General features: G+C 42.6%; 2 protein-coding genes across 2 annotated transcripts; one reads left to right on the forward strand and one right to left on the reverse strand.

Moving 5' to 3' along the window:
• Positions 1–5,012: 5,012 nt before the first annotated feature.
• On the reverse strand, positions 5,013–7,690 carry EAE98_001366 (uncharacterized protein; the record flags this gene model as incomplete). The annotated part of the gene is made up of 2 exons (XM_038948985.1): positions 5,013–6,689; positions 6,737–7,690. The coding sequence occupies 2 exons, from the start codon at positions 7,688–7,690 to the stop codon at positions 5,013–5,015; spliced, it is 2,631 nt and encodes an 876-aa protein (XP_038815251.1).
• Positions 7,691–12,235: 4,545 nt separating this feature from the next.
• Positions 12,236–13,768, forward strand: EAE98_001367 (uncharacterized protein). Its single transcript, XM_038948986.1, has 3 exons — positions 12,236–12,669; positions 12,769–12,871; positions 12,925–13,768. Exons 1-3 carry the CDS (start codon positions 12,550–12,552, stop codon positions 13,545–13,547), a joined length of 846 nt encoding a protein of 281 aa, XP_038815252.1. The 5' UTR covers positions 12,236–12,549; the 3' UTR covers positions 13,548–13,768.
• Positions 13,769–14,285: the final 517 nt, after the last annotated feature.

The raw sequence follows: 14,285 nt of genomic DNA on the forward strand, positions 1-14,285 counted from the left end.
AATCACTTACTATCGATATAAAGAAGACTCAAATTTTCGTTTACTTCTTTTGAATGTCAATATTTAATTTGAAATGAATTTACAATCTATTAAAAAAATCCTTTGAAAGGGTAGTCAATTTCCGCTGTTTTTTCGCTTACGTAGAGACTACTTACTGTACCTAGGTACCTAGAACAGTTTTCCATCTTGAAGAATTTCTTAATTTGCAGGTCAAATCGGACAACATTTGTCAGTCCAGCTGATTATGTCCAACCCTCCAATCCTGTATCTCATTTTCTACACATCTATGGGTCCTGCACTTTGTTGTACGTGACTTTAAACGAGAAACGAAACCGCCCACGCCAATGTTCTTCTTATTCCTGTATCACCACAACATTCTTTACGTGGTTTTGGGAGGTACTTATGAATGAGGTAAGATTTGGTCATCCAGTGTGTTCATAGATCGCTCGATCTACTAAAGATATAACAACCCAGTACACACGCTCATCCACATGCTCATCACCCACCCGCGGCACAATCACGTTAAGCGCCACAAACATGCAGGCAATTTATATGATTGAGGGCCTAACTGCAATATATGATGATGGTGGGATACAAAAGCCATTTCCCATTTCCCAGCGCCTCGTACATACTTGAAACACCCAACATCGAGTGGTGAGAGACTTGAAGGTCAACGTGGGGAGAAGTGAAGCTTCGCCATCCTTCAGCTCCAATTTCTCACTCAGTATTTGATTGATTATTGGCATCAAAAGGTAAGGAGGCGCGGCTATCTTTCTCGGCAGGTCTTGTGAGTCCCCTTGAGCTTGTTTAATGCTGTTGATTTCAATTTTGCATGACTTACATATCCTCCAAATCGTTCTTCCTTCTTAATTGCAAAAGAAAACTAAGTAACCAAATGACTGAAATGATCATCATATCCCCTTCCTTTGGCCCGATTTTTTTTAGCCATACGTTTTCAGGAATCTACTGTAGCTTTTTGTGCCACAACAGCAATAATTCATATTCACTGCTATTACGATTTAGAAATTCCTGATCCACCATATAAGTCTTGTTGGCGATTCACATCTTTGTCAATTCGGACCTGACTGAAAATTCAGACATGGTCATGCCCAACAGTTTCGATGATACTAAAAGATGGGAAAGAACTAGGTAGATACGCCTTTGAGACAGAGAAACGAGTAAATCCCATCCTAGTGATAGAACTCCAAGATTGACATGTTCTCGTTCTCCTCTTGCAACCCGGATCTGGATTAGATCATACATTCTCTTATTTTGCGGGTCAATATAAGCACAAAATATCTTCTGGAGCACATTTACCACCGGAATACATGTGCAACCCCTCAAACCAAAGCAAAATCATTGAGCAAGATGCCATTCACTATACTTCCACATTGCCTACCCTTGAAGCTACTCTCTATTCGTAGAATCAGCATATGAAGTTTCCTCGCAGAGGGTTGTAGCAATTTTCTTTCTAGCCCTCCTTAAAAAGGAAGAAATATTCCGTGTATTTGCGTCAATCAAAGTTATGGGCTCCAAAACAATCCAAGAAGTTCCCCGTAGTCATTTCTGAGATAGGTGTCTCGACAAATGTAGATGCTAGCACGGAAAATGGCATTTGATAGCCTCATGCTGGCCAAGACCTGGAAAAGTGATCATCAGGGGTTCAAGATGATTATTGTCTGATCATTTTGAGTTTTGCTGTCGCTAAAAGCACGTCCAATTAGGTATGATTCGCACTGTCAGTTGAGCGAATTTCCAACTCTAGTTCTCACCTCATCTTCGAGACAATGAATGATGGGTGTATTGAGTTGACAACAGCTAGATAACAGCCGGAACCTTCGAAACATAGAAAAGCCACATAAAACACAAAGTCAATTTCCATATCGGAATTTTTGGTCGCTATCATTCTATGGCCTTTTCTGGGAAGATATAGATTCAAATTGGAGGATTCCATCGAGCGACTAGGCGCCTTAAAAATGTCATACACATACGAGAAATACGAGAGTAAGTGAAAGATGGAGAGACTGGGCAGCTCATGGGCTTGCTCTGCTAATCTACACGTCGAAGAATCTTGTACTCGTGTATAAAAAGGTGCAAAGTGTAATACCAGCACTTCAAAGGGCTCAATGCAAGAATGCAGATTAAACTAGTAAACCGATAAAGCTCACGGTTCTAGTACTTTCAGATAATCCTGTCTTGTTTTGAACTTCTTTTCGTACTGATTATTCACTATACAAACGTGGAAGCCTGCTATATATCGAAGAATGATGTCAACCTAGCTCCTATTCTTCATCTGATATGTACAAAAAGAACAATCTGTTCATCATTTCATTGTCGTTTGCCAGTAATTCGATCAAGATCTCTTACTCAGGAGATGATAGTATTCTTAGCTACCCAGTTAAATAGTCTCATCTTCTAATTGCCATATATTTCTAAATTCACCAACAATACAAACACTTGGTACACAGGTCCCAAAAATCACCTCAGGCTTTGCACTCCCCATTCAATCCTAATAGGCTTCTCTCTCTATGCACAAATCTCTCAATTCCAAAGTAGTTCTCCCAGTATATATAGACTTGAATTTATTCTCAATGAAGATCCCCACTTGATCATTCCGTGAGACAGCGCTTGAAGTGAATCATAAACCTGGAGCCTACTTGTTCACCCCTCAGCTTAGAAGACCCGCAGGCCTAAAAAGGTCATGTAAGATCTATAAAACCGTGACTTCGCTCATACATAGCTAATTCTTTCCACAACAGCCACAGGTCATTCCCAAACGAGACAGCTAGGGTATTATGTTCGGATTCTATCATATGGATCTGTTCATGGTATCAAGTTGCAGACCGAGAGCCGTACGATGTCGAAGTTTTAAAACCTTTCATTGTCGTCGAGTATTTCTATTTTCTTCTGCCATCTGTCATCGGCACTATACAGTAACCGCGTACAGCTGTTTGTCGGTTTCAAAAATCATACCATAAATGGTCATTTTGCTCTATTTATATAAATAAAAATAAAATATTCAAAATTATTAAAATTGATTAGAATTTTAAATATAGTTTTATTATATAATGAAATACTCAGAATTTATAATTCTTTTGATTTTAAAATATAGGAATATTATTATTTATAAGATTGAATCTAAGTCAAAAGAAAAGTTCTTGATTTTTGCTTATTTTACTAGTAAATTTCAATATTTTCAAATTATATCAACTTTCTATATAGATTTTATAATAAATAAAAATCTTAAAAAAAAACTATTTAATTTTTATTAAATTTCAATTGAAAACAAATAGAATTATATAAAATACATTAAATAAAATTTATACTATTATTGAAAAATATATAGATAATTTATATAAGTTTTGGTGTGATTTCGGTGTTCGGCAAACAGCTGTGCCCTAGTACTATAGACCCTTGAAACCTGTGACAACGACAACACGCTTTCAAACTTTCGCTGTCTGCAACTCAGCTCATCATCAATGCTCAAGAATTAGTTGCCAATTCTTTTTATCTCATCTCATTCTATCTCACCACCATTCCCTACATCAAATCTCCATCATTCAACTCCATCTTCAACCCATAGATCTCCGTCTCTAGCGTCGCTCAATCAATTCCCTACATGACCAATCCCACCACCAAAGTCCCTTATATACCCGTACCTATATACCACTCACCCAGCGACTCTTTCCCTACCCCCGCAATCTTTTCCTAAAGTAAATATCTCCTCCTCCTGATATTCACCAAAATCGCCAAAATAGCTCTCACAGTATCCTTCCCCAGCCCAACCCTTTCAACATAAAAGACAAGAGACACACCTCTCTTCAGAAACCAAAACAGGTTGACATACATCTTATTAATCTATCAAGGAGATTGTAGATCCCATCCCAGATCACAAATCACACATCCCTACTTACAAACCCAAAAGAACCTAGAGCCTAGAACATACTCTATTTCGCAACTCTTAGCTTACTATAGACATCTGTTAGTAACGATAACGAAACTTGCAAATAACAGCAACAGTAACGATAACGAAAATTGCAAATAACAACAACAGCAACAGCAACTTCCCACCTTTCCAACTCCATCACAAAATCCCAAGATCCCACCATCATCCCCATCCCCATCCCCATCCCCATCCCCATCCCCATTACTCACTCCCAAACACCACGCCTATCTACTACCACCCTCTCCTCTATTCTCATTCTCATACACCCCCCCCCCCCCCCTTTTCCCCCAAATTCAAATTCTTCCCCACCCAACTACCCTTCACATTCGAATCCACATTTCCATTCCCATTCCCATTCCCATTGCAAACCTCGCCGTACTTTCTATCCCCATCCTCATCCAACTACCTACCTACCTACCTACCTACCAGTAATCCAAGAGCACAGTACAAGATTTCCCCCTCTCCTTTCCCGCCGCCAAAAAAAGAGAATTAAACTATATATATATCTCATGCCTAGGTAGGTATGTATAAGAAAGAATGAACAATCATATCATATAAAATCAAATCAAATCAAATCAAATCCCATCACACCACATCACAAACACCACATCTCAAAAACAGCATCAGTATACCTAGGTATATAATATATCAATCATATCATTAGTATTCTCCATCTCACAATCTCGAGGCCTGCCTATTCACCTATCTTTTCTTCACAAACTATCTCATCTCATCTCATCTCATCTCTCCCCCTTCCCGGTTTCTGTGCAAGCCCGGGAGTTTTTTGATGACCCACCCACCCAATCGACCAACCAATCAATAGATCTCCTCCATTCAACGGCTATATAAAAGCGCAGTATGCCCCAACCAAAATACCATCGCTATACTAACTCCATATGATAAAATATCACCTATATCCTCGCTCCTATCTCATCTCGAAACGCGATGGACCATTAGAAATTCCAGCAACAGAAAAGAATATACAAAAAACTACATATGCAGAATGGGTATCATTGCACAGAAAACAAAAGAAAAATGCACGCTCGCTATGCTCATCAAGCTCTCTCTATCTAATCCCTTGAGGTTGTGGTAACCTTTTACCATCTAAAAATTGCCTTGGGGGTCTCTGTTCATAATAAGGATCAGGTTCTTGTCTCCTTTTCCTTTCTTCGTATTCTGCTCTCTCTTCTTCGCTTAGACTGAATGCTTTCTTCAGCCATCCGAATGCACTTCTCTTCTTTTTGACTTTCTTTCCATCTTCCATTGTGACGGTCGTCATATCGCTCATCACACTCATTCCCATACGACTCGGTGCCATTGATCTCGATAGCCCACTTGGTACGCGCTCGTGGTGATGCATCGGGGCTGCAGTCCATGGTCTTTGCAATGGTGAATGTGGAGATGCGTTAACGGGACGAAAGAATTGTTTTTCAGAGTGAGGGGATGGGATGAAATCTCTTGTTAAGATGGGTGGCGGGATTTCACGTTCGCGACTCGTCAAAACTGGTGCTGAAATTGCCGAAGAAGGAGAATGAAATGCTGGTGATGGGAGGTGTTCTTGTATCGAACGAATTGCAATTGGAGGATCCGATTCGGAACAGTATGCCGAATCGACTCCACGAGATGGAGGTGTATCCTTCGCTAGTTCGGGATACCTGGGAATACTTAAAGGTCCTGATCCTTTACGCTCTTCTCTTTTGCGGATTTCATTGTCACGATCTCTGCTCTTCTCATCTCTATTTCTTCGCTCCTCTCTGTTCGACTCTCTGCTACGTTCTTCTCTACGCTCTTCTCTACGACGCTCTTCCCTGATACGTTCTCGACTACGCTCCTCTCTAAGTTGCTTTTCTCTTTGACGCTCCTCTCTGTCAGCCGATAAGTCCAAAGGCTCAACACGACGCTGTTCGGATCGTTCACGAGGACGAACCACCGTATTGGGTTTCAAATACAGATATGGATCTACTACTGATTCCGCAACTGGAGTGATTCGTGGGGCGGAGAGTAATTTTGGAGGGGGTTTTAGGGTATCGGTTTCGGTTTCGGGTTCCTTATTCTTGAAAGAAAAGCGCTTTCGAAGAGATGGTTTTCTCTTGCCTTCCGGGGCGGATTGGAGGACAAATTCTTTGTGAACTTCTTTTCTTGGAGAAGTTTCTGGAGAAGTTTTGGGCGAGGTCTTGGGCGAGGTTTTGGGCGAAGTGTTGATCGAAGGCTTTGGTGAGGGCTTCGGCGAAGGTTTTGGTGATGGGCTCGGGGAATAGGTGGTCGGCAAAAGTAATGGGGAATAAGTTGTCGGAGGGAGCATCGGAGAATAAGTTGTTGGAGGGAGAATCGGGGAATAAGTGGCGGCGGGAAGGACTGGTGTGGTTGTAGTAACGATTGGTGTCGTTGCGGAAGGTATTGGGGAGTAAGTTGTTGGAGCAAGAATTGGAGAGTACGTTGTTGGAAGAAGTAGAGGTGAATATGTGATCGGTTTTAGAGTATATAATAGTTCAGGTTCAGGTTTAGGTTCAGGTTCAGGTTCGCCTTCACTCTCAGATTCGGGCTCTGGTTCTGGTTCCGACTCTGGTTCCGACTCTGGCTCTGGGGTCTGTTCTCGATCTTGTACCAAGGCAATTGCTGGTAATATAGCTGAGATTGCTGGAGTTGTAGGGTTCGGATCGCTGGGGAGCTCTTTTATCATGGAAGCTCGAAGATTGCGAGACACTGGAGCAGCTGGTGCTTGCATGGGAGAAGTATTACTGAACTACTCATCGTTAACCAAGAATGACATAATTGACCTAGCGAGCTTACTCTCAACTCCCGACTTATCTTGCCAGCTCTGCGATCCATTTCTGCCACAATACTTCCCAGTTGGCCGAGAGAAACCCCCAGATGATTACCTTTGGTTTGTAACGAGACATAAGCCTTATGCCAACCTTCTACATTTCCACACATTGCATCAAAGACTCTCTCCATGTTGGGCCGTTGTTTTCGCCATGAGCGATTATCTTTCTGCCCTGCCAGGTACATTGTGAATTCCCTACAAGCATCCATTCCTTGTTGCGCATCGAGAATAGTGTCCTTCATTGCTGCCGCGGTACGTGCAATGACGTGCTCGATACGTTCGTTGCCACTGACAATTTGTGACCTAAAAGCTCGATCTTCCAACATAGAATCGAAGATGGCGAGATTTTGTAATGGAAGTTTCAAATGCTTTAATCTCTCCTCAATATCGCTTTGTGCCAGGTCGAAATCTTCCAGCGTCATCTCTAAGAACCCATCTACCTCATTCACATGTCCCTGTAGTATTGACATGACCTGTTCTTCATCTCGGGCGATTCCATTGAGGAGCAGATAAATTCCAAAGGATATCTGTGCCATTAATTTCCACAATTCATGATATTTTTGACCTGGCTGCCTCTGCCATCGCAAAGCATGTGTATCTTCGGAAACATCTTGTTCAATTAAGATCTTTCGTCGGGTCGCTGCGTCGCCGATTTTGGGTGCTGTTCGAGCTGTGTCGCTAGCCTCTTGCATCGACTCTGCAAAAGCACCTTGCATGGAACTTATTGGATGTTTTGGTACCATGGGATTTTTTGCAACTTCGTTGACTTTTTTGACTTCTTTGACATGATGCACTTCCTTCATTGTATCGTTATTTAACCTCGTATCGTCTAATCGCATTTCGAAGAGTGAATCATCATCCGGTTCGAGAATTATCGGAAAACCGACTTCTTGATCAGAAGAAGAGTCGTAAAATGCCATAATTGTCGCAGCCTGCCTACTTGAAGACTTATGCAAGAATTGATAGTCCTACATGGATTGATTGAACGTAGCGAGCGCCTCTTAGCTGCATGTGAATATTGACCGGATTCTTGGTATCCACGGTATTGTAGATGAGGTAATATACTTTTGATGCAGTGCGCACCACTGATGGTGTACAGCAGCGCTTCTTCTAGAAGTCCACAATTCGGATTATACGAATGATCAGAAGTTTCCGGTGTGTCCAAGACAAGGAAGATGGAGAAAAGGCAGCTTTCCTCAGTTGTGAACAATCCCAATCAGTCGTGATCTAGTCTCCCCTCCCCCCTACAAATGGTCCCTAGTCCACCGAGGAGGTGTCTGTGTCAGAGTCCACTGTCTACTTGTTGCAGTAGCGTCGAGAAACGGGTGGGCAACGGAAAGGTTATCGATAATGATCGCACAAGGCTTTTGAGGGAAGCGAAGAAGACTTTAGTTCGAGATTGGGTTCATCCTTTCACTATTTATTTTAAGTCAAGGGGACCATGCGCAGGATGAGATCGACTTTGATTGCGGAGGTTTTTCGTTTCAAGTCTTGATGTCGCGAATTAAAACAAAATATACAATGTGATTCGGAATGGGACAGAAGGGACGAGAGCAAGGAATGTAAAATTTGAGGACTGGTGGAGGTTGTTGGATGGATGGATGGATGGATGGATGGATGGGATGGTAAATGGTAAATGGTTGTATTTGTCGTCCTGGGACCAGCACCGCGTATATATTATCTCTTTTCACAAGGTGGGATAAGAGAGGCGGGTGATGGTGATGACAGGGTGGATAGATTGAAAAAAAGTAAAGAAGCTTGTGAGAAAAAGGAAAGCTTGACTGAATTGATTGTGACTTGTGCAGGATGAAGCACTCTTCACTATGTGATAATGCTCCGTACACAGTGACAAGAAGTAGATCTTGGAGGGGAGAGAGATGGAGGGGAGAGAGATGGAGGGGAGAGAGATGGAGGGGGAAAGGGAGAGGAAGAGGAGGAGGAAGAGAGGAAGAATCTCAATATTGTATTTATTACCAAGGTCACAACGATTAGCTCTACTTTTCCGATTTTTCTTCTTGATTTTCTATTTTCCATTTTCCATTTTCCATTTTCTATTTTCTATTTTCTGCTTTCGACCTTCTGCTTCCTATTTTCCATTTTCTCTTCTGTTCCAATTGACCCAAACCATGATGTAGATCTTTGGGTTGGCTAGGAACATAAACCGTTTGAATGCGGGATTCTCGAATGATCGAGTTGCTTGATGGGGGGAAGCAATAATATCAAAATCAATAAACCGATTTTCCCATCGACGTATACGACATAGTGAGAAAATCATTTGCCATCAATTTCAACGGTTCCCCTGGGTAAACGACTTGGCAAATGGCTCCAGTCTCTTCTCCCCTTGGATACTACGAATGCTTCGACCCATACGAGCCATATTATCTACTTCGCACATACAATCCCTAGGTCTATTCATTTATACAAATCATCTATGCTCTCTACATTCTTGATCAAAAATTTCAATTGATCAATCCATGAGCTTTACAATTTATTTACAACGTAGCCGATCCATTCTATACTGTATGTAGAATTGATCGGGTCTGCGTGCTCATCGACACATCGACACTCCCATCGACCAAAGGAGAAGATTAAAATGAAATTAAAGTTTGGGCTTACGTTCGTTGCTCATTGCTCATTGCTCATTGCCCATCGCCCATCGCCCATCGCCCATCGCGCCCCATCTATCTTGTCTTGTCTCCCACTCTGCATTGAATTGTCCAATGCCCGCCGAGCCACCCACGCGAAATCTGCATGGCGCGTTCTCAAGAGATTCCGGCTTATTTTTGGGGTGGAGAAGCTGATCGGGTAATGTGCTCAATTCAGCATTGACAGAGAGTCTATTGGATGAGATGAGGAGAAGTTGCTTTCTTTGGGAGAGACAAACGCTCACGGGTAAGCCACATGCCACCTTGTTTCTCTCTTACTCTTTCCTTGTTATTGACGGAGTCTAGCACTTTCGACCTAGGTACGTACAAAATTCGCGACTCGATATTGCACATGTACGTAGATCATTGAAAATCGCGGAGAGGAGACGGAGACAAGGATACGGAGTACATCGTTCTTCCCTCATAGTGTTATGGCGTACGTATTGAGGTACTCTCAGATGTCCATTATTCATGGAAATTTTCGAGGTTCATCCACTCACAGAACCCTCATTTACCCATGACATCTTTACCACGACCATCCATCACTTGCCGAGGTAGACTCACATAAATGTACGAAGCATGACAAGAAATAGGAGGCGCTGAATCCTACTCTACCATAAGCTTTTGTGACTGATATCTTCAAGTCTCCACCAAATCGCAAATTCATGCACACACAGACCATTCACAGACATCCCAATTTGGATGATCCCCCGGACAGCATCCTGGATAGGTTACTCGATTCGGATGAAGACCCATGTGGATTTTCTATCTATAACATCACTGGCATGACCCTTTTGAGGATTTGCAACCTTTACCGAGTGTCTAGTCGTCAAAAACTTGGACACAAAGCATGAGTCGGAAGAGGATGAAAAGGAAGGTCGTATCTCAAGATCCAATTCGTTTTCAAATGTTCGTTCTCGAACCAACCTGCCTGTCTTGAACCGGAGAAAAACCAGAGTTGCTTGCACGAGGCACAGCAAGTTTCATTAAATCCTTCATACGGCTAATTTCACAAAGACCTTCAAAAGTAATATCGTGGATTTGCTCATTAACATTTTAGAAATTTAAGATCATAGCCAGTCAGCAAGACCTTATTGATTATCGCCTCTCGGAGATGATATAAAAAAGTCAACAGTAATCTGCCCCTTATACGCCTTCAGTTACTGACACGGTTGATTAGTATTCATTCCAAATTCTCCGAATATCATCTATCGACCAATATTGACGTTCAATTAAATTTCGGATATTGAAAGATCTGTGTACCTGCTTTCATCTCGGCAATGAATTGAACCTCCAATATTGCGCAGCAGAAACAAGATATATAAACATTTATTCTCGGAAGATATTGGGCTTGGGTTGGCGAGAGCCAGATTTGAAGGGCACTCGGGCAGTCAGTCATGGGAATCACGGGCCAAATATCGACCATGTCTCGCGAGCATTTGGCGGCCGATGAGATACCACTTTGCCAATATCCACAACTTCTTATATACGGAACAAGTCTAATAGAAGCAGAATGATATGGACATCAGGAGCTCCATCACCCTATTAACATACGAGAGTCCACGGCGTGGGATACTTAAGGTCATTGTAGCCCCAAAATCCCACATTTCAATCTCAATACTTGCTTGAGCTACTGGCGCAATTTGAAGGGACGAAAATTGTGGAATTCTTTCACAAGCTCTTCACGGCATGCTAGTGGGTCGATGTCTTCGAGATCTCTTGAGCCGTCGTGAAGCATCATTTCCCCACATACATCCGTTGAAGACGGCCTTCCTCGACTTATCATATTCATCTCGGAACGTTTGCCTTCATCCTAGCCAGTGCGAAAGATACAATGCCACGTCCACACAGGAATCTCTTAATGCGGAGAGGAATGTGCTCTCTTGATGACAAGGCGAGATACGGTCTAACAAAATTACCCCCTCGTTCCGGTACTTGGAAGCAATGCAATCTGGACTTCGAAATATCAAACTACATTAATGATAGTTCCTTAGTCTGACCGTCTGGTATGTCAAATTTTGCACTGCAGACATTTGGTAAGTAGGATTTTAGTTTTCCTTTTCCCAGCACTTCCTGGAGCCATTCTTATTCAATGGTTCAACTAAGGAAGAATGTCGGAAGACAGGTAAAATTCTCGAACTATTCCCAATAATTCAAACTATTGGTAAATCTTCAGTCGATAGTTGAAAAAAACGACCGAATATCCATCCAACACGATACGATATCAAATCACACAGCTTACCTACTTGTGAGCACTTGGAACTGATGCCATCTCATCCTACAGCTATAGAACAGAAAGCACAGGTCTAGATATCAGAATTGCGGGCACCAAGACAGATAGCTGAGCCATAGTATGGGGAACACACATCCATCACCTGGGTGCACAAAATCGAATTATACTTTCTTGAAAACAAGATACTAGTAGTTTTAGCTCAGCAAATCTAATATAGTACCAACTTTTCAAACTACTCCTAGAAAACCTTTTCCATCTCATTTCTATTCCATTACATCTATCACCAGAATATCTTCACAAATTCAACTATTCAGCAAACCAACAATCTTCCATTATTTTATGTCTAGGTAGTCTGTCTGTACATTTTAGTACACATGAAAAAGCATTTTCTCCCCAATCTTAAATCCACCGGCACATCTCCACTACATCGGCATTGAATACCTATCTTGTCACAAATACAGGGATTGAAAGTGGGCGCTACAACCCCGAATTTTATCAATCTGTACCTATCCTGCAGGGGTTTCCGAAACAAAATCCATCACCACATTTCGCGAATATTTTGTCTCGAAGATCGAATTTACTTTTTTTGAATTGAGAAAAGGACACGGATTTTTTTGATTTTTTGATTTTTTTTTTTCTTTTTTTTCATAACGACAAGAGGGTTGTGGGAGATCGAATGAATTGATCATCATCAATTGAGAACGGGAAGACTGTTTTGCATTATTCGTTATATATACCTAGGTAGTAAGATTACATACGTTGGGTACGTTATTGCACGAGCGGAATTCTCTGGTATATCGTATCGAGACTGTGCTGAGAGTCTTATTTCCTTCCAACCGAATCATTCCCTGTCATCTCGTTATTTACGAATCTCAGTCATCCATTTACCAATCAATTCATCATGACGACCAACAAATTGCAAGTATTCAAATTTGGTGATGGGGTCTGGGACCCGAGCCATCGGTTTGTTACTTCGTGGTTGTTGTCTCCATGGGCGCTTTTTGCTGTTAGAGCTTCAATTGTAAGTTACTTCTTCTCAAAATCAATGTAGAGAGAGGGGGATAGTAAAGTATAGATAAAGTATACATAAAAATTACAATAACTGATTCTTTCAATCTAGTCCCTCTATGCATTTTTCGTCCTTCTCTTCTCCATCTTTTGGGAAATAGCTCGATTACCCAACGGAGGCGCAACCGCCCGATTCAGCTTCTCTTATTTCACCAGTACGTTTTCCCCTCCTTCACCCAGAAACTCCTCCATACTAACCCCCCCACAGTCCTCTGCTACTGGGGCATATCCTTCTACTTCCTCTTCGCCGCCCTCCACACCTTCAGCTACGCACGCAGCGGCACCCCACTCCTCTCGCGCTTTCCGCGCCCCCTCCAAGCCCTGCACTCCCTCTACTACAGCAGCATCATCTGCTACCCCATCCTGGTGACCATCGTTTTCTGGGGCGTCATCTTCCGGGTGTCGGTCCCCGTCGGCTGGTTCCCCACCGCCTTCGACGCCTGGTCCAACATTTCCGAACACGGCCTCAACTCCCTCTTCGCCCTCTTCGAAATCTGCATCCCGCGCACCGCGTCGCCGCCGTGGATTCATCTCCTCTGGCTCATTGCCATTCTGGCCTGCTACCTGGGTCTCGCGTACGTCACGGTGGCCACGAAACATCAATACGTGTATTCGTTCTTGAACCCGCAGGTGGCGCAGCATGGCATGGTGGCCGCGTATGTGTTTGGGATTGCGGTGGGGATTTGTCTGATTTTTGCGGTGGTGAAGGGCGCGGTTAGTGTGCGCGTGTGGGTGACGGAGACGAGGGGGGGGAGGAGAGGAAAGTTTGCAAAGGTGGGGGAGCTGCAGATTGCGGATGTGGAGATGCAGAGGTTTGAGGGGAAGGCTTGAGAGGCGGTTGCGAGATAATTGAAAGATTCTGGAGGAAATGAGAAAGGTGGGAATAACCCGCATGAGTGCGTGACGACACAGATGGGATACGCAGAACGAGTATACGATAGAGAGGTATGCGGTTCCTGGTTATAATACATACAATACGATCAAGTAGTGGTAATAAGCGGATGGATGGATGAAAGACCCTCCTACCGACCTACCGAACTACCTACCGAACTACCTACCGAACTACCTACCGACCACGATACCTACTCAGACGAACACGAAAACGAAAACACCACGGCCGCAGGAAACAGATACACATTTCAATTTGGCGTTTTGGGAGAAAGAGGGAGAAGGGATAGCGATACCCATGATTATACTTGTATTCATATTCTTATGTATGTATTATTGAAGATGCGATGCGATGCGATGCGATGATATATCTTAGAGAGCGAGCGGATTGGATTACATAGACTAGATTTAGATTATATAGATAGGTATTTAATACATGTCATTTATGTAATCTATGAAAAGTACTTGGGTAGGTATAGCAGAAGACCTGTATGTAGGTAGGTAATTTAAATCTCAGGTGTGTATTTTCTCCCCTAGACTTATCGAATATGAAGCATAAAATAATTTCATCCATTAAAGAAAGAGATTCTATAAAATTATCTCATCATCCTATCCCATCCCATGCCACGGCATCTCATCTCATCTTTTCCTAGCCCAACCCACCCAACCCATTATTTTCCC

The sequence above is a fragment of the Botrytis deweyae genome (genome assembly GCF_014898535.1).
Source record: "Botrytis deweyae strain B1 chromosome Unknown BDEW_002, whole genome shotgun sequence".
NCBI classification, from domain to species: Eukaryota; Fungi; Ascomycota; class Leotiomycetes; order Helotiales; family Sclerotiniaceae; genus Botrytis; species Botrytis deweyae.